General features: G+C 59.9%; 3 protein-coding genes across 3 annotated transcripts; all 3 read left to right on the top strand.

Annotated features, from left to right (window-relative positions):
• Positions 1–1,027: 1,027 nt before the first annotated feature.
• Positions 1,028–3,931, top strand: LOC128083073 (protein CD300H-like). The gene is made up of 4 exons (XM_052687963.1): positions 1,028–2,167; positions 2,439–2,783; positions 3,283–3,361; positions 3,516–3,931. Exons 1-4 carry the CDS (start codon positions 2,134–2,136, stop codon positions 3,859–3,861), a joined length of 804 nt encoding a protein of 267 aa, XP_052543923.1. The 5' UTR covers positions 1,028–2,133; the 3' UTR covers positions 3,862–3,931.
• Positions 3,932–4,665: 734 nt separating this feature from the next.
• On the top strand, positions 4,666–8,348 carry LOC128083072 (CMRF35-like molecule 5). The gene is made up of 6 exons (XM_052687962.1): positions 4,666–5,213; positions 5,784–5,919; positions 6,684–6,790; positions 7,036–7,088; positions 7,238–7,366; positions 7,624–8,348. The coding sequence occupies exons 1-6, from the start codon at positions 4,826–4,828 to the stop codon at positions 7,735–7,737; spliced, it is 927 nt and encodes a 308-aa protein (XP_052543922.1). The 5' UTR covers positions 4,666–4,825; the 3' UTR covers positions 7,738–8,348.
• Positions 8,349–8,674: 326 nt separating this feature from the next.
• On the top strand, positions 8,675–19,985 carry XYLT2 (xylosyltransferase 2). The gene is made up of 11 exons (XM_052687960.1): positions 8,675–8,845; positions 12,429–12,897; positions 13,635–13,810; positions 14,745–14,947; positions 15,399–15,479; positions 15,705–15,921; positions 16,391–16,567; positions 17,428–17,690; positions 17,792–17,987; positions 18,427–18,760; positions 19,051–19,985. The coding sequence occupies exons 1-11, from the start codon at positions 8,711–8,713 to the stop codon at positions 19,371–19,373; spliced, it is 2,574 nt and encodes an 857-aa protein (XP_052543920.1). The 5' UTR covers positions 8,675–8,710; the 3' UTR covers positions 19,374–19,985.
• Positions 19,986–19,987: the final 2 nt, after the last annotated feature.

The following is a 19,987-nucleotide window of genomic DNA, read 5'->3' as shown; positions in this document are numbered from 1 at the left end:
AAAAAAAAAAAGCAAAAAAAACCAAAAAAAAACCAAAACCAAAAAAACCACACCCCAAAAATAACACAAATTGTGTTGAGAAACAAGAGGGAGCTGTACCTCAACCTGGAGGTGAAAGTAAATGTCTAATTGAGATCCTCTTACTAACAACTCTCTTTAGAACAATCTGGTGCTTTTGATTAGACTGGAAACAAACAAACCTCTGCTGGGAAACTTATTTAAGTTGTGCTGTCTCTGTCCCCTCCTTCCGGATCAGCAGACGGCCCCCAGCCGGAGGAGCAGACCGTGTTTCCAAGAGCCATCTGCACCCATTCAATTGCTGGTTTACTGTCTGTGCCTGACATTGCTAATTATATCTACCCATTAATTCCTCTGACAGCAGAGATGGTTCTGCCAGGTCGGAGGATCAGCCTTGGCAACAAAGCTAGAAAAAGAAGAAAATCAACCCAGCGTGCCAGGGGTTTGGGGCTGGCCAAGGCCAGGAACTTGTCCCAGCAAGGAGGGGTGAAGCCCCCAGAATAGCACCAGGTCTGAAGCTGCAGTCCTGCTCACTTCAGGGTGGGGGTTCCTGGCACATCTCTGCTGCAGGAAGGGCTTGCAGGACGTTCTCTGGCTGCTCTCCATTCCAGCAGTATTTGTTCTCATTTCCTGAGTCATGAAGGAGAGCAGTGAGGAGCGGAGGAGCCGGCGGGAAGCACGGCCCCGGGCTCTGCTGTCCCACATGGGCACTGCTGGGGATGTGCTCAGCCTTGCAGGGCTGACAGTGCAGGGGAGAAGAGCTTTCCTCCTTCATTGTGCTACTGCCAAACGTGGTGCTGCTCTGCCAGACAGCGCGGATCGCTGGCAGAAGGGAGGCAGGAGCAGTGAGAAGCACACAGCTCTCCAGCAGCACGGGTGGGCGCTGCTCCAAAGGCTGCATGGCACTTCATGGCTGCTGAGGACCTGACTCGTTACAGATAAGTGATGTCAGCAGCTTAATTGGAGCTCGGCTGCCTGACACCCGGAGCACCCCCTGTCCTTTACACAGATCCCCATTCCTTTGTATGCTGATGCACAGGGCATCCTCCTGGCTTGGCAGCACGTGGGTTGCTTTAGATGTATGTAAACAGCAATAAAGAAACACCCTGCAGGGCTCAGTGCAGAGAGATGAAGATCCTGAAGTGAAACAAGGACCACGGGGCACACGGCTGGTGCTGGGGCTGTCAGTGAGTGGACAGGGTGAGCAGGGAGAGGGGAGTGGAAACAGCACAGGGATCAAGGAAAGCCAGAGGTGAATGGGGATGGGGCAGCAGCTGAGGCTTTACTGCCCAGGATTCCCCATGAGTTTTATCAGCAAAAACATGCTAGCAGTCATCGGCCACGTCTTGAACTTAGAACATGCTGCTGTGTGCAGTGACCTGGGGCCAGAAGGGTGGAAGCCGCTCACAGCCAAACTGCCCCAGGTCCCTGGGAACGGGGCTACGAGGAACAAAATGCAGAGCTTCCTCTTTCTGTGCCAGGGAAGGGCATGGGAGAGCGTGGGGCAAACGGGCAGGGTGGGAAGGAGCTGCCCTGAGGTCTTTTCAAGGGGCATTGAGGAAGAAAGGCGCTGGAAGGACACAGCCGTGCTTTGTGCAGACTGATTGGGTTCTGAAATTTTGCTGGAAACATTTAGAGAGAAAAACAGTGTCACCCAGAAACCACATCTGTGCCAAAAAAGGCACCTTTCTGGGGAAGCAAGGCACTTCTGCTTGATGCACCAAACAAAGGCAGCCGCCCTCGCTGTGCCAGCACTGGAGATCTGTGCTGGGGGTTTGCACTGAGTTGGGGCTGGGGGCGGCAAAAGCCCCTCTGCTGGGCCCCCAAATCCATCCCGGCTGCTGGGATGGGCGCCACGGCTGGGAAAGCTCTCTGCATTATGGTGCTTTGCTGGAAACTGGTGGTGGTTCCAGAGAAGGGTCATGAGATCAGAGTGACTCACGGATAGGAGGAAGGAAGCAAATGCCTTTAAAAAAGACATACGGGGTCTCAAGCAAACATTGCCCAGGGAAACAGGCTTGGGAACCTCCTGGGCACACAGCAGCCTGCTCCGTCCGCCGGGAGCTCTGTGATCACCGCGGGGAAAGGTCCATGTCAGGAGGGAGAAGCTGAAAAATGAGGATTATTCTGGTTTGGATGATTTTCCCAGGTAAGTGTGGGTCATGTTTGGGTCAGGGGAGGCAGTGGGGTGCAGCCGTGCAGCCAGGGGTGCCCACCATGCTGTGGGGCACAGCTCTGTTGCCGCCATCCTCCCCTGGCAGCTGCAGCACCCAGACAACTCCAGCCCGCGCTACCCTTTGTATTGCTGCTACAAGAGGCTTCTTCTGGCTTGCCACCGTGCTCAGTGGGGGCTCTGTTCTTAAGGCTGGGACATCCCTCAGTGCTGGCTGAGCTCACCGCCCCTCTCCTGTCCCCTGCAGGTATCTGGGCGGTCTCAGGTCCCTCGCAGGTGACGGCCCGCAGGGGCAGCTCGCTGTCGGTGTCCTGCAGCTATCGGCTGGGCAACAAGCACCACTCCAAGGTCTGGTGCAAACCATACTTTTTCAAGATCTTCTGCTCCTACATGGCCCAAACCAATGGCTCAGAGGCGGCGATGACACAGGGCAGGGTGTCCATCAGGGACAACCACACGGCTCTTGTATTCACGGTGACGATGAGAGATGTGATGCCGGAGGATGCGGGCTGGTACTACTGCGGGGCAGTGAAGTCCCTGTGGCACATCACAGGCAATCGGTGGCACAAAACCGAGGTGCTCGTGTCTGAGGGTAAGGCAGAGGGTGCCCGGGGCTGGTGCTGGAGGAGGCAGAGGGAGGATGGAAAGCACTGCACAGAGCAGAACTCTCCCTCCCTCCTTGGTAATGTCTCTGCTCCTCTGAGCCCACCCTTAAGGTTTCTAGTTCTCTCCAGCAGAGACTCTTTCTCTGGCTCCTGGGTGTGCCTGCACCACATCACAGCAGTGATGCTCTTCTCTTGCATAACATTTCTCCAAGTAAAACATAAACATCCTATTTCAGAGCATTGTGCCATCAGTTCTTCCACTGTGGGTTTTTTCTGCAGCTCTCAGCACTTTCCTTACGCCCACAGGGATGGAGCTGACCCCGAGCAGCAGTGCTGTGCTGGGTGCTGGGCCGGCACAGGGTGATGCCCACAGCCCTACAGGGGCCACGGACCCCCTCCATCTCCTCCAAGGTCCCTGGATGGTGACCCAGAGATGGGCTGTGGGGGTCCTGCATTGATTCTCTGCCTTCTCTGCACTCGTTTCAGCCACAGCCGAGGCCGGCGATGTGCACCCGCTGCCAAAGGCAGAGCCATCCCCCACTGGCTGCGAGGAGCCTCCAGCACTGTGAGTTGGGGCTCGGGGTCACACTGGCTGCGGCCACTCCCAGGGCATCCCGCAGGGTGAGCGGGTGGAGGCTGGGCACAGGGATGCTGCAGCCCGCATCTTCCTTGCCCAGACCTGGTACAAGCTCTGTTGTTTTCTCGCTTCTCCTCCGCAGGTCCCAGCTCGACATCACCCTCCTGCTGCTCGTCCTCGGTGTGAAGGTGCCTGCGATCCTGGCCCTGCTGTGCGGGGCCGTGTGGCTGAGGAGGTGGCACAGGAGCTGCAGCCCGTGGGAAAACCTGCAGCAATCTGAGAAGTCCAGCAGCACTGCGGCACCGGGCAGCTCGGCCCCCCAGCAGCCTGACCCCCCGGCAGCACCACAGCGTCCTTCTGGTCCCCTTCCCCACACCCTGCCAGGGCTGAGCCACTGCAGCTGCTCAGCACCAGGAAGCTCTCCCCATGCAAAGCCTCAGCCCCTCCTGATGCCCCCCAAGTTGCACGAGGGAAGGATTTCTGTGTAGAGATCTTGTGTCTGCTGAGCTTGAGGTGCCACCAAAAAACAATTTTGAAAAAAAGCCTGGGTATCCTGCAGGTGTCTGTCTGTCTGTCTGTCTGTCTGTCTGTCTCCAGCACTGGCTGGGGCTCCAGGGGCTGCCGACACAAACGTGTGGGGCTGTGCTGCTGTGCGGGGAGCCCCAGCTGGGGGGGCATGGTGTCACATGGGAGCCGTGCACTGCAGCCTGACTGAGCTGCCCACGATTTCAGTCCTGCCCCATGCAGCCACGCACCCACAACTGGCTGAGTTGTGTCTTTCCATGGCAGGACTGCCCATCCTGAGCCCAGGGCTCACAGCACACCTGGCTGCAGCGCTGCCTCCTCCCCTCGCTGCACCCCATCCATGGCTCTGCACCCATCCCTGCTGAGCTCCACCAGGGATCGCACTCCTTCCCATGCTCTGTGCTTGGCGGCAGCAGAAGCAGTGCTGCCATTCACATGGGGCCCTTCAGTGCACACTGAGTCCTCTGCCAGGACATTTTTTGTGTCACAGAAGATAACTTGCCCAAACGGAGCTGGGGGAACCCCATCAGCCTGATGGAACCCCACTGCATGGGCATGCTGAGCCCAACCTGTCCTCCAGGGCAACGGCAAGGTGCATGAGGGACTGGAGCTGTGGGGGATGAGGTCTGGGGATGGGGAGAAGCCTGGAGACACACAACTGAGGAAGAGCATTGTGATGGTGAGGGTGGTGTTGGGGTGGAAGCTGGGCGGTGAGGTTCAGGGGGTGGGAACTGAGTGCTGCTGGTGACAGAGGGATGAAGGAAATGAACTCAGAGCAGAGGAAACCAGAACTGCACATTGCAGTCCGACTTCTGCAAGTGCCTGGCTGTGAGTCAAGCAGAAAGGGGAAGGCACAGCCCTGAAGGACAGGCACAGAGCACGATCTGCACGAGGGCTGCCCGGGGCAGAAGTGCAGCTGGTGCGGCCATGCGGCTGCTGCCGCTGCTCTGCTGCGCGGCTCTGTGCCTCCCCGGCCGGGCGGTGCGGGGTCCCGGCACCGTGGAGGGGTACATCGGGGGGTCCCTGTCGGTGTCCTGCTCCTACCAGGAGAGGTACGAGAAGTACCCGAAATACTGGTGCTACCCTGGGATGATTAACAGCTGTTCGTATAAAACCCACCTCGTCATCACGTCGGAGCAGCAGCCCTGGGCTCAGCAGGGCCGAAGCTCCATCTGGGACAACCGCACGGCGCGGGTGTTCACTGTGACCGTGAGGGACCTGACTGCGGGGGATGCGGGCACCTACCGCTGCGGGGTGCAAAAACACCTGTGGCAGATGGATGTCGCTGATGAGGTGCGGGTCATCGTGTTGCCAGGTCAGTACCTGTGGGTCTGACGTTTCCCCCATGCCCAAGGAGAAGTGCCAGGAGCAGGGCTGTGTGATGCAGCTGCTGGGAGGAGGTGGGCACTGACATGGAGCTGCCCTGGGATGCATCACCAGGCTGTGCAGGCTGCCACCATGATAGGGGTCTCGGTACGGTCACTTTTTCTGCCCCTCCTTCAGCTACCCCCTCTCTGCAGGGCATCATCCTGCTCTCATGCTCCATTTTCACTCTGCTCTGATCCCACTGGCTCTCCCTGTGCTCCCCTGGCCCACATGTTGTGCCACCATGGAGTCCCTCATTCCCGCCCCATTTCCCACCGAGGAGCACCAGACCCCCGGATCAGGGCCATGCAGTACCACTGCTGGGGTGTGTGTGTGTGCTGGGGGGACTGGGACTGCTGGGGAGGGGGCTTAGAGCCTCAGCTCTGGGGCTGTGTGCTCTGTGCAGAGGGGACTCCGTGTCCCTGGGGTGACTCTGAGTGCATCACCTCCGACTCTCCCAGCCTGCAGCATTTCCCATGGAGGCAGGCAGATGTGCTGAGCGCTTCCTATTCTTTCACAGGTCCCAACACAGCATCACCCTCCACATCAGCCATTACCCCTGGCTCCATTTCGGGCCCCACATGTACGCCTTCCCAGCAGGAAACTGCAGAGCAGACCACACACCCCACTTCCTCCGGAGACCTCAGTGAAGGGCAGTGAGTACCACTCGTGGCCCACACTCAGGCTTAGACCTCCTGCCTTTGCCTTCAGAAGGCAGCCTTGTGTCCCGTCAGACAGCTGCTCAGTGCAGACAGCAATGTGGGACCTGGCAGAAACACACCTGCCTGCTGGTGTTGAGCAGCAGGAGGAAGCAACAGGTCATGGCTGTGTGAGAAGAGAGCTTGGGCTGCACCGCCGATCCCATTTCCTTCCTCATATCTCGAAGGGTGTTTGCTTATGGGAAGCCGCTTGTGCGCTGAGCTGGGTGCTGTTCTGCTTTGCAGTCACACGTGGCCTCGCAGGGGCTGCCCAAGGGGCAGCAGCAGAGCTTCCCTTTTCCTCCGTCTCTCAGAGGTGATGCAAGATGTGGGGAAGGCTGAGGTTCCCATCAGTATGAGTGATCTCCTTCTCTAAACCCATCCCCTCGACACAGTAACTGTGACTTTGCTGGCAGCAAAGCAGGTCACCAAACAATGCATCCAAACCAGAGCAGAACAATAGAGAGGCAGTGGCAATAAGTGGTTCTTAAAACACTGGAGGTGCTGCAGCTCTCAGAACGGTGTCCCATTTGCTGCTGCTCCTTGCAGGCCGAGGACCACCTGCCTGCTTCCCTTGCTCTCCAGGCAAGCCCTTTGCCCACAGCCATGACCAAGCCGAGCAAAGTGAGCAGGAGCAGCTGCCCACATGCCTGCTCTGCAGTGGTTGCTGCTGGCTTTGCTGTTGAGCAGAGTGAGAGAATAGAAACTCTTTCCTCTTGCAGGTTGGACGTAGTCATGGGCATCCTCATCCCATGCATCGCAGTGGTTCTGTTTTTCCTCACACTTGCTGCTACCGTTTTGGTAATTCTGTCCTGGAAGAGGAAGAAGGGTGAGCGAAGCTGTCACCAGTGCCTTTTTCTGTCTAGATTTGGTGTGAATTTTGGTGCCAGCACAGGGAGGGGCAGAGGGCCGCCAGCTTTCTGCTGGGTCTGCGTTTGTTGCAGGGCTGCTTCGGGCCAGGCGCCCCGGGTCCCTTCCTGCTCTGCGGTGAGGTTGGCCGCAGCAGCGCAGGGTTTCACACACTGCTGTTCCTCTGCTTTCCCTTTTGTCTGACCATGACTGCGTCTCACGCAGCCCTCGCAGGAGCACCCATCGAGATGGGCAGCACTCGTGGCACAGCCAACGCGGTAAGGCGAACAGCACGGGCCTGGGGAGCTGTGCGGGAAGGGGGAAGCGCTGCACTCTGTGCTCCTGCCTCCATCCCAGCACTGATCACTGAGGGCAGTGGGATGGGAGGTGCTGGAAGTGCGCCCCGACTCTTCTCGGTTGGTTGCAGGAGGTGCTGCAGTACGCGGATATCAGCCACGTGGGCACGGAGCAGAGCCATCTGTACAGCAACGTCAGGGCTGCCCCTGCATCCCCACAGGCAGCCACTGAATATTCCGAGGTCAAGAAGCCGTGGCAGGTGGGAAAGCTCAAGGAGGCAGCAGGAAGAAATCCCACTTGGGGGCTGTAATGGGGGGGACCTGGTGTGGGGCAGAGCTGAGTCGGATGGGCGGGTTACAGGTGGATAATTGCCACAGATAACGAGGCTGCCCTCCTGCTCTCTGGTCCTGCAGCTGCAGTGGACGCTTGAAAGGGATGGAAGAGGCTCTGGCGGATGGATGTTCCTTGGAGAAACCACGCCAATCGTTTTTTATATTTTTTCCCTCTTTTTCCCAGGATTTAAAAGGGAGTACAGAGAGCCTTTATGCACAGGTGTGCAAAATCCCTCCCGAGGAGCAGGAACAGCTCTATGCCAACATGGCTCCCAGGCAGCAGCGTGCAGCACAGTGAGGATGGGGAGCCAGCACTGCTGTCTGCTGGGAGCTGCTTGGGACGCTGAGACCCACTCGGGGGCGTCAGGACAGTGCGTGGGGCAGGAACCGGCTGCATGTCAGAGCTGCTGCTTTCCTAGGCTCCGCTGCTTCTTTGGTACCAAGACAGGAGGAGGTTGAGCAAGAGGCGACAACATCTTTCCCTGCGTTCAGAGACCTCGTGCCCCACGTGGCAACCGTGCTGGGAGCAAAAAATAGTCCCTGCACTTGTGCGGCCCCTGCTGGGAGGGCGGCCGGCAGCGATGCTCCCATTCGTCCCGCACGGCCGCTGGGAAACAGCCGCTCACATCCCCGCGCTCCCCAGGGCGGCTCCGTGCCCCAAGGCCCCGCTGGGAGCGCACCCTGACGGGCCGCGGCTCAGCCCCCCCACCTCCGCCCATCATTCGCTCCCGGGCGCCCACTCGAAGCATTATTCTCCATAAAACATCTCTCTCAATTAACGCAGCTGATACTTCGGTGAATCCGTGGATAACTCCGAGGAGCCGGGCCCCGTTCCACCGCATCTGGGGGTAATTTTCACAGCAAGAGCTGCTAAGAGCCGCTGCCGGGGGACAGCGGACGCTGCGGGGCCAGGAGCCGCCCGAGATCTCAGTGCAGACGGGGCGGAGAGCCGCACAGCCGCCTCGTGGGGCCGGAGAGCTCCGGCGCACCCTGCAGCCCTCCGCCTCCGGCGGCACCGCGAGGACGCGAGGCGCGCCCCCGCACACGAGCACGCGCACGGCCTGCCGCACACGTGGACGCGCGCAGCGCACGCGCAGGAAGGAGCGCTGCACGCACGCACACGCGTCCGCTCCTCAGCAGCGCGCACGCGCTCCGGCACGCGCGCCCCCGCCCCTGGGGCTCGCGCGCCGTGCCCGCGCCTTTGGCCCCGCCCGCCTCCGGCCGCGCGTGCGCGCCGCAGCCCGCCCCGCGCCGGCGGAGCGGCCGTGACGATGGGGGCGAGCGCCCGGGTGCGGAAGCTGGCCCGGCGGTACCGGCTGGCCGTGGCCACGGCCCTCGCCATCCTCCTGCTGCAGGGGCTCGTGCTCTGGAGCTCCGCCGGCCTCGACGAGGAGGGCCCGGCCGAGGTGCGGAGCGGGGGGACGGAGAACGGAACGGGCCGGGCCCGGGGCGGGGGGCGGGCCGGGGCCGCGGCCGCCGGTGGGCTCGGAGGCTCCGCTCGGGGCGCGGCCGGGCGGGGGCTGCGGGGTCGTTTGGGGCCGCGGGGGGTCCGGGCGCTGTGCTGCGGGCCGCGGGGCTGCGCGGTGTGCGGAGGGGAGGCGCGGAGCGGAGCGCGGGGCTGCGGAGCGCGGTGCCCGTGTGACGCTGCCCGCAGCCCCGACCTTCTCGTGCCTCGGGACGGCGCCGGCCGCGCGTTTTGCCTCGCGATCGCACGGGAAGCTGAGGCGGGGGCTGCGGGCAGGGCCGGCGCGTGCGGTCGTCGCTTCCACCTCCCGGCGGAGCTCTTCGCCTCCGGGCCGTTCGTGGCGTTGCGTTTATTTGTCGAGAGCCGCTCCGCTGTGCCCGGGCCTGGCCTGCTGCAGGGGGCGAGCGGCAGCGACGGCTCGTAACGCTGAGCACAAAGGGAGGGGAAGGGAAGGATGGAAAGGAAGGAAAGGAGCTGCTCACCTCCGCTCCGTTGCCACCTCCCTGGCTGCTGGAGCTGCCCCTGCGGCCGCAGGAGTTTCCCTGGACTGGAAACTTCTCCCCTGAGGGCAAAAAGGAATGGAGCAGCCACTGCAAGGAAGCAGGAAGGTCTGCGGGTTGGTCACACGGCCAGCAGGTCGATCGCCAGCCCCAGGGCTGGGTGAGCACAGCAGTGAGTCAGAACAGGGATGTGGCAAGGAGAGCGGACACAGAGTTACCTTTGATTTGAAGATGCTGCGAGTGTGTGAGCTGTGCAGCCAGGTGTGACCGACAGCCCCGTCCTCTTTCCCTGACCTTGGCTGGACACTCATCCCAGCTGCCCTTTCTCTGCACCGGCCTACGCTGCTCCCCTGTCTGCCATTATCACTTGGGCAGGCAGTTCCTGGTGCCACTGTCATCAGCTCTGCCTGCCTTTGCTCCTGCCCTGCGCAGCCTCCTTGTTCCTCCTACTTTCCTTGTGCCTCCCCCAGCACCCAGCTGGGCACTGACAGGTTTGGCCGTGGGCAGCCTCGTCTGTGCTGGGGACAATTCGCCGCCACCAGTCTCACAGCTCATAAGATGGGGATGGAGAGGCCTTTCTGGAGAATGCAAGAAGCCTCATGAACTTCACTGACAGCTCAAACCCATCAGCAAGCTGGGAAGAATGCAGTAAACTGTTTTCGAAAGACAACAAAGCTCTTTGGTTCTGTGCCCTCCTGCAGTTTCTGCTTTTGGCCAGACCTGGAGGAGCCACTGTTCCCTGGGGTATTTCTGGTAGACATGAAGGCAGAACTCTCCCTGGAGTACCTGACTTTGCAGGCTTGGTTGGATCTGGGAAACGCTGGGATCTAATTGCTTGAGTAAATGGCTCCTTCCCACTAATGGACACTGCTCTAGCCTGGCTCATCCCCACCACAAGCCAACTGTGACTCGCAGGAGTGAGCACACGACCACAGAGCATCTTTGTGGGTGGAGGTGAGGAGCTGTCACTGGGGAGAGGTGTTGCAGCCCATTCACGTGGGGATGCAGGATGGAGGAAGCGACCACTGGCAGGTGGCTGGAGTCGTCCATGTGTGCAGGGAGGAGGGACGGGCAGCTGCTGGCGCTCCCAGGACCTCTGCCAGAGAGTCCTGTGCACGAGCCCTAAATACAGCAGAGCAACGTGGCTGAAGCTGTTCTCTGCCTGGCTGGGTGGAGGGATGGCTCTGCTGTGGTGCAGTAATTAGAAGCCATTCAGTTTGTTATCTGGCAGCTCCAGAAAGGCTGGTGGTGTTTCTGAGGAATTCCCTGCTGTGAATAGCAGCTGAGTTCCTTCCAGGGGACACGTGGGGTGCTGTGTGTGGGCGCCGTGCCGAGGCGTGCTGGCAGGGCCAGAGGGTCTTCCTGCAGGGCTGGGCTGAGTCTGTGGAGGAGACTCTTTTCTCATCACTTTCTGACTCCCTGCTCCTGTGACACGCAGAGGAAACAGGTCCATAACTGTCCAAACAGACGGGCCTGTGCTGTGCTAATGAGCTGCTCCCGCCTGTCAGGGGCTGGCGGTGGCGCCTGGCTGTGTGGCAGTGGGCTCACCTGTCCCTGCTCACCATCAGCCCTGCGGCCCCTTCCTGCATGGCTGAGGATTGCAGGCTGTGGGGAGACCATTCAGCCCAGCACAGGGAGCTCAGGGGCAGCGTGCTGGCTCTGCCTGTCGCTGCTCACACAGGCTGGCTGGAACAGGCAGGTCTTGCCAGATGCTTTCTAGCCTTTGCGCAGCGTGATTTCTCCTGGCTGTGACCTTCCTGGCAGCTATGCCTGCAGGGAGGCTTGTGCAGCAAATTAACTTGGTCTCACCATCTCCGTGAGCATCTGTGCATCCTCAGAAGATGCTGCTCCCCCAGAGAAGCTCCCAGCAGGTCTCGCTGCCTGCGGTGACACCGGTTGGTGCTGTGCCGGTGGCCGTGCCAGCTAAAGCCCTTCCCCAGCCCTGGCCAGAACAACTCAGGGGCTCTGAGTGCATCTGATGGTGTCTGTCGTGCCAACCCCGCGGGCAGCTCCGCTCCTTGGCCCTGCAGCTGCCTCCCTCATTGCTACCATCCAGACTCCTATGTGTCCAGGAACAACTCTTCACTCTTCCCATGTCTAACTCATTTCTGCTAATCAGCCAGCCTGGCAGAGGTAATGAAGTGCAATTAACTTCCCTCTGCACACACTTGGCTCCTTGGGAAGGTTTGTTAAAGGGATTTCTAGAGAAGCTGGCAGTCACTGCATCCGCTCCAGGTGAGCACTGGAAGCCAGGAAACGGAGAAGGGAGCACAACAGGTTCTTCCCTTACACTTTCCATCCCAATAAGTACAGCTGCCTCTTATGGGGGACTCCATCCCTTGGATAAGCTGGGCTTCAGAGCCAGTTTGGGCTCACAGTGTGATTGTGACAGTGAGCAGCTGGTCTGTTTGCCAGCTGGCAGAGTCACAGCCACCAGCTAGGGGAGCCCTGTGCCTGTCCTTGCTGCTCTCTGCCCACAAAAGACCCTGCAGTGTGGCAGGAAGGCAGAGGGGACCTTGGAGCAATGTCCTGGTTGTTTGTCTTGGGTGCTGCAGCCACAGGGGCCACAGAGCGGTGTCACTTGCTGGAACATAGAGGCTTGGGGTCTGTCCCTGTGAGGAGGCAAAGCACCGTGCAGGGAGGTGCTGTGGGGCTGGAGTTGGGGGTTTTGGGTGGGGAGTGGAGTGAAGGCCTCATTTGCTGCTGGAGCACCAGCCATGCTGCAGCACTGAGCTGCTGTACATGAAGCTAGTTATTCTGCTGGGGGCAGAGGTCAGATCACTGCTCTGGGCTTCTTCTGCTCAGCCCTGAGGAGACACTGCTGTGAGGGGTACCTGTGCCTCCCTTGCTTGCAGCAGCCAGCCCTGCTGTGCTTCAGTGTGTCCTGAGGATGGCAGAGAAGGATGCTGGTTGTTGGGCTCCAGTGGGACACAGACGTTGAGCACTGGGAACAAGGATGCTCTGAGCGCATCGACAGCAGGCCTGAGTTAATACTGTGTCCTTTTCTGCATCCACCTGAAACAGGAGCGGCAGAAGAAAGCCAGGCTGCCCGAAAACGGCGATGGCTCCAAGGACTCCGACAGCTCTGCCGGGCGCCGGGGCAGCGCAGGACGGAAGCACGGGCGATGGCGAGGACGGCTGGACAGCCCCGGGGCTCTGGTGTCAAAGGTGGTGAGAGCTGTGACAGCGAGACACAAAGTGGGACGGCGGCTGCCGGCTGCACCGGACTCCAGCCGGAGGAACCTGACGGAGCCGCGCGGGGACGCCCAGCTGGCCGTCTTCCAGCAGGGTGACACAGGCAGCGTGGAGGGGGCTCCGCAGCCCACCGAGAACAGCTTCACCCCCAAGTGTGAGATCACGGGCAAAGATGCCCTCTCTGCACTGGCCAGAGCCAGCAGCAAGCAGTGCCAACAGGAAATTGCCAACGTGGTGTGCCTGCACCGGGCCGGCAGCCTCATGCCTCAGTCTGTGCCTCGCCACTGCCCGCTCTCCGGTAAGTCCTGCTCACGTGCCCAGGCTGCCTGTGGGCATCTGGAGCATCCCGGTGAGATGGGTGGGCCCCCTCCTTCGTGCAGCCAGGCGGTCCCACAGGGCCCAAAGCTGCCTCAACCTGTTGCTGATTCCCAAATTTCTGCCACCTCTGTAATCCAATTAAAGCTGTGCCAGCCTCCTTAAACTGGGCTGTTCATCCCAAGCAGCAGCAGTTTTAGGGATCGGAGCCAGGTGCAGCTGCATCTTCTGTTTTGAATAGCCAGAGGAGGTGTAGTGGAAATGCTAAGTCAGGGCTTGAGCCAGTGATGGAGCACCTGGTGGGAAGGCAGGGCCAACCCAGGGGAGCTCAGGTGCATGCAGGGATGGAGCCAGGATCCACCCCTTCCCAACCCTCGTTCAAGGGTTGGCAGTGGATGTGTGGGGGTCTCTAAGAGATCCCTGCCTACCTGAGGCCTTCCCAAGGTAAGCAGCTTCTTTCTCTTTCTGCCCCTGCTGCTGTTGTGTTTGAGTAAATTCTCACTTGCTGTGACCTGAGTTCTTGCTGTTCTGCTGTCATTGCTGCACTTTCCATTGCATTATAGGAGGGCACCCCTCCTTTCCCAGCACGTTCCTGTCAGTGTTACACTAGGGACTGCTCGTGCCAAGGTGCCTTGCTGTGTGTGGTAGGGCAGTGGCATGCCCTGTGCTGTCTGGAGCCAAAGCCAGCAGGTTGCTGACAGCCCTCGCTTCCTCATGCAGGCAAGGTCAGCCCTGTGATCCAGTGGGATGAGAGCCGGCTGCAGCAGGTGCCCCCCAGCAACCCTGTGCGCATCGCCTACATGCTGGTGGTGCACGGCAGGGCCATTCGCCAGCTGAAGCGGCTCATCAAGGCTGTGTACCACCAGCAGCACTTCTTCTACATCCACGTCGATAAGGTACGTGAAGGGGGGAGGGAAGAAGGGAGAGGACGTGCTGATGGTGTCTGGATCCATCACCCAAGCAGTCCGTAGAGGTGAGGGCGCAGACTAAACGAAGACAAGGCTGGGTCTCCTGTCCAGGGTCTCCTGCACTGGAGGAAGTGACCGGGTGGGGTTTGTCATCACTGTGACTCTCCCACTGTTTCTGCCTCCCCAGAAATAGTAGAATCTGTCACCCTTGCCTGGAGCAGGGTGGTCTCAGCCCTTGGGGCCACAAGCAGCAAACAGTCTGTGCTCACCTTCCTCCAGTGCCACTTCCTTTCAAGTGGGCGGGGGAAAGATTGTACTCCAGCCCAGAAGATGCAGTGCTCACACCCTGCTTCTCTGCTCTGTTATTTCTGTGCGTTGGCAACAGCCAAAAACAGCCCAAAGGCATGGCTAGTGCCAAAACACTCTCCATTCCATAGATCATAGATTCCAACATCCCAGGGAGACGTCACTTTGCCTGGTGGAAGGGAAAGGTCAGCTGGATCAGGCAGTCAACTCTGTTCTGTCTGCCCACTTTTTGTTTCAGCAGTATAAATGAAAGGGGCGGCTGTGCCCTGGGCAGGCAGCAGATTGTGGCTGCTGCTGCTCAGAGAGCCCTTCGGAGGTGGGCTGCCCAGCCTGCCAGCAGGGTTGGGGTCTGGAGGCATGGGGGGATGCTGGCAGCAGGTGGGGTCTGGCTGCCCTTTCCAGAGTTTCCAGTCCAACCCCTGAGAGCAGCAGCATGAAGTTTAGCCGTGGTGTGGGCTGGGGCACCACAGAGCTGCAGGGTCTGACTCTTGGTACTGCTTAGGAAGGCAGACAGGGGAGTGGGGAGGGCAGAAGGACACAGAGCAGGGCTGGTGGTGAGGAGGACAGGGCCCTGGGAAGAGGAGTGCTCGCTGACCGTGAGCTTTGTCCCCTGCAGCGTTCCAACTACCTCCATCGAGAGGCAGTGGAGCTGGCCCAGCACTACCCCAACATCCGTGTGACGCCCTGGCGCATGGTGACCATCTGGGGAGGCGCCAGCCTGCTGAAGATGTACCTGCGTAGCATGAAGGACCTGCTGGAGCTGACCGAGTGGCCCTGGGACTTCTTCATCAACTTGAGTGCCACTGATTACCCCACGAGGTTGGGACCTTGTTGGATCAGGGAGGATGATGGAGGGGTTCGGGCTGCGTGGTTCCCCAGCAGCCTTGGGAGTAACATTGCTGGGAGGAGCAGGGAGCTCAAGGAAGAAGAGGTCAGAGTTGCACCCACGTGCTGGTGATGATACTTCAGGGCAAGGCTGGTCCCGTCTCTGTAGAGGAGCCCAGCCAGTACCTCAGAGGCCGTGCTTTCCCATTGCCTGGGTGTTGCAGGAGAACGTGCACGTGAACACATGTGAAGACATGGATGTGCACCAGCCCTGCAAACCTCAGCAGGTGCCAGGCAGCAGAGGCTGCGTCTGCCCAGCAATGGAATAAGGGACCGAGTCAGCCCCTACCAGGCAGCCTGAGGCTCCTTGTGTCTGACGGCTGCTGCAGCCTGAGTGTTCACTGGGCTGCTTTATCCCACTAACACTTTCTTATTTACCCGTCAGGACCAACGAGGAGCTAGTGATGTTCCTGTCCAAATACCGAGACAAGAACTTCTTGAAGTCTCACGGCCGAGACAATGCCAGGTAATCCCAGTTAAAGACCAAGGGGAGGAGCAGGAAAGTGGGGAGATGCAAGGGGGAAAAAAACAGATCAGTTGTGCAGGGAGTTGTTTCAGCTGCAGCCGCCAGAGCTGAGCAGCCAGCCCTCTCACTGGTGTCAATCCACTGGTTTTACACTGCAAGAGATCCGCCTGTGTCCTGGTGAGGCGGGTGGCGTCCCTAACGCCTCGTGTTTGTCCCTCTGCCCAGGTTTATCAAGAAGCAGGGGCTGGACCGCCTGTTCCACGAGTGTGACTCCCACATGTGGAGGCTGGGTGAGCGGCACATCCCTGAGGGCATCGTGGTGGACGGTGGCTCCGACTGGTTCTCACTGACCCGCAGCTTCGTGCAGTACGTGGTGTATGCAGACGACCAGCTGGTGTCCCAGCTGCGGCAGTTCTACACCTACACGCTGCTGCCAGCCGAGGTGGGTGCTGCTGGGCTGCGGGGCTGCAGGCAGGGGAGCTCAGAGCTGCCTTCGCTGTGGGAGCCGCCTTCTTCTCTCAGCCTTATTCCTTCTCCCCAAGAAACGAACAAAAGATGGTGCTGGCTTTGGTGGGACTTTATTCCCATCGTTCTGAACGACGCCCCGCTCCACCCTTGCCCCAGGTAGCTGGGAGGAGCGTTGCAGGTTCTGCTCGTGCAGCTTTTGTGACTGCTGGTAGGAAAGAGGGGGCGGAGGAGCAGACTTGCCAAGGGTTGCATTTGTATCCAGCCCCGTGCTTCGGGTCCAGACTCTTGTGGGCTGGATAAGGAGTGATGTGCGTGAACGTTGTGGGTTGCCCTGTGCTGGGAACTGGGAGCAATCCAGGCCTCCCTGTTCTTCTGTGAGTGAGGGGCTCCGTTAAGCACCCGCCCTCCATCCCCTGTGTCTCTGTCCCTTCTCTGCCATACAGTCCTTCTTCCACACGGTCCTGGAGAACAGCCACGCCTGCGAGACGCTGGTCGATAACAACCTCCGCGTGACCAACTGGAACCGCAAGCTGGGCTGTAAGTGCCAATATAAACACATAGTCGACTGGTGCGGGTGCTCCCCAAATGACTTCAAACCCCAGGACTTCCTCCGGCTACAGGTGAAAAAGATCCTCCTTTCTCCTCCTGCTCTTTCCCCTCCTGCCTCTCTGTCCCGGCTCTCCTCTGAGCTCCCCTGCAGATGCAGTGCCAGCTGCTGTGCACGAGCCTCACCCGGCCCGGCAGGAACAGGAGCAGGATTGGCTCTCTGGCCCCCGTGGGGCTCAGCACAGATGTGGCTGAGCGCTCTGCTGGCGGGGTTGTGCTGGCTGCCCTGCCTAGCAGCCGGGTTCTGCTTGCGATGCTGCTCCTTTTCCCAGACTCTTTCCCATTTCCCTGCTCTTTCTTTGCAGACCTATTGGGGCAAATATCTGTTCTTTAAAACCTGTGAAAAAAGTGCTGTCATCTTTGGTAGGACAAAATATTTTGACATCCTCCTGTGCTCTCAGCAAGCTGAGATGTAAACTGAATGGTGGAGGTTTGGGAGATCTCTGTCCCTCGGTGGGATTTTCTAGTGAGGGGCTGCAGTACTCCGTGGTGCACAGCGCTGATCCTGCAAGCTGTGCCACATGGCCAGGACTCTGCAGGTTGGTGGGTGGGAGCCCTTCTGAGCATAGCCAGATACAACAGATAAGGGGTGAATGACAAGTGGATGCTTGTGAGCACATAGAGGGGAAGGCAGTGGGAGAGATTGGAACCCATCTGCATTACCAGTAGCGATACTTTTTGCTACCACTGATCCTGCCACAGAGGATCCCACACACAGTCTGTGCTTTGCTGCTCCTCGGCCTGCGCCATCAGATGGGGCAGAATGGATCCTAGCACGCTTCTTCCCCCTGTGCCCCACACCCGGCCGCCCTGCTGAGGTGGGAGGGCGGAGGGGAAGCCGCCATTGCTGTTAGAAATGACTGTGTTGTTCCAGCAACTCTCCAGACCCACCTTCTTCGCCCGCAAGTTTGAGTCGACGGTGAATCAGGAGGTGCTGGAGATCCTGGACACCCACCTGTATGGCAGCTACCCCCCCAGCACACCTGCCCTCAAGGCCTACTGGGAGAACGTCTACGACCGCGTCGATGGGCTCAGCGGCCTCAGCGACGTCACCCTCACCTTCTACACGGGCTTCTCCAGGCTGGGGCTCCGCAAAGCAGCATCTGTGGTGGCGCCAGAGCAGGAGAAGCTCTGCAGGTGGGGCACTGACCGTGGCTCGGCCCAGGCTCTGAGGGGCGGCTGCACGTCGTGCTGGGAGGATGCTGACGCTCAGTTGTGCAACCTCTGTCTTTCTCCAGATTTGAGCCCCGAGGTTTCCCATCCAGTGTTCACTTGTATTTCTATGACGACCGTTTCCAGGGCTACCTGGTGATGCAGGAAGTGCAGAACTCAGCCACTGGCCGGGCAGAGTCCCTGGAGGTGTGGATGATGCCCCAAGGAGCTCTGAAGCTGGCGGGTCATGGAGGACAGGCAAACCGGTTACAGAACCTTGAGGTATGGGAAAAGTTTCACTCAGAACTCCTGCTTTCCTCCTGAGCTTTTCTACACCATGCTGCCCTTCTTTTTCTCCAAGCCTGCACACTGAGTGAGGCAGAGGGACACAGTGCCATTGTCATGGCTGAGAATGAACTTCTGTCCAGGAATTTGGCTTCAGTTTGGAGCTGAACAGTGGAGAAAAGGCTTTGAAGGGATCTTTGAAGTGGGGGGAGTTGAGGCAGCTGGTGGCAACACCTCTGGCTGCAGATGGCATTACATGCAGCTGGATTGGCACTGATGTGGTGAGGCGGACAGGAGAGCAGAGCAGGGTGGGTGTGCATCGCTTTGGGCTCCAAAGCTCATTTCCTCTCAGGTTTGGGATGGTGAAGCACAAATCCTGAGCTGGTAGCATCTGTTTGCCCAGTGTCCCACTGCCTCATGCCTCTTGTCCCTGCAGGTGGGCACGGAGTGGGATCCCAAGGAAAGGCTCTTCCGCAATTTTGGAGGCTTGATGGGGCCTTTTGACGAGCCGATGGCCATGCAGAAGTGGTCGCGAGGCCCCAACCTGACCGCCACAGTGGTGTGGATTGACCCCACGTATGTTATTGCTGCCTCCTACGACATCACCGTGGATGCTGAGACTGAATTCACCCAGTACAAGCCGCCCCTGAACCGGCCTCTGCGCCCCGGCATCTGGACCATCCGCCTGCTCCAGTTCTGGGAACCCCTGGGGGAGAACCAGTTCTTGGTGGTGCCACAGACCTTCAACCGCAGGCAGCCTCTCAGAAAAGGTGAGGATGCTCTGGGATCGGGGCCGAGGTCTTTCTGCGGGCAGTCCCATGTGCTTCCCCCCATGGTAGCCTCCAGCCTGCAGGAGCCATCCTCCTCTGCCCACGTATCCGCGTGTGTCAGATGAGGCTGGTAGGCCAATATGTCTGCCACATCCGTCCTCCAGGTGCCTCCCTGTCCCTTGGGCTGGACTACGGGCTGCAAGGGGCCGGGATGCTGAGGGTGCTGGGAGGAGCAGCGGAGAGCTGGGATCAGCAGTGCTCACGGCTCTCTTTGTCCCCATCCTGCACAGATGATAGCGGCTGGCTGCACGGCGGGCCCCCCCGCAACGAGTACATGGAGCAGAGCTTCCAGGGCCTGGGGGGGATCCTGAACCTGCCGCACCCCGAGGAGGCAGAGGCGGCGGCGGCACGGAAAGCACAGCTGACGGGGCGGGCGCTGGACGAGTGGGCAGACAGTGCCATCAGCACCTTCTGGTCCGTGGCGGACGTCTGTGTCGGCAGCGAATCCTCCTGCTCCTCCCTGGAGCTCTGCAGCAAAACCTCCTGGAGCTCACTGTCCCCGGACCCCAAATCAGAACTGGGGCCCGTCAAACCTGATGGGCGGCTGAGGTAGCAGGAGCAGCCGGGGGGCGGTGGGAGCTGGGGCCGTCCTGCATCACTGCCCTACGAGGGGCTCCAGGCTGCATCGCCCCGCACAATTCGCACCGAAGTTACTTGAGGAAGAGAACGGGGAAGTGCCGGGCTGAGGGATCCTCCTGCGGGTTTCTTCTGGAGGAGGAGGAGGTGCTCTTGGCCGTTTCCCCCAGGAATGGGCACTTGCCGGCCATGGGCAGCGTGCTGGGGTGCCCACCGCCGTGGGGCGCTGACGGGAGCTGCGTGGTTCTCAATCCAGGCCTTGGTGTCGTGGGAAGGGCTGGTGGAGGAGGGACGGAAGGCTGCCAGGGGCGGGCTCTGCACCAGCTCAGCGCCCTGCCCTCTCTGCCCTGCCCAGGCTCCATCTCTGCAGGATCAGCCCGGTGCCGCGGGCTGCTCCCCTGGAAGGCTGGCAGGGGACTCCAGGGCACGCAGGGACGTGCAGGAGCAGGATAGGTCAAAGGCTGCCCCGTGCATGGAGCTGCTGCTGGCCCAGGGCTTGCATCTCACCCCCTCGACCCCAACCCTTTAGTTTGTATTTTTATAAATATATATAGAAATATATATGATGCAAAGTGCAATAGAGACGAGACC

Source organism: Tympanuchus pallidicinctus, unplaced genomic scaffold (genome assembly GCF_026119805.1).
Source record: "Tympanuchus pallidicinctus isolate F22 unplaced genomic scaffold, pur_lepc_1.0 scaffold23, whole genome shotgun sequence".
Lineage (NCBI taxonomy): Eukaryota > Metazoa > Chordata > Aves > Galliformes > Phasianidae > Tympanuchus > Tympanuchus pallidicinctus.
This window is presented reverse-complemented; position numbering and strand designations above follow the sequence as displayed.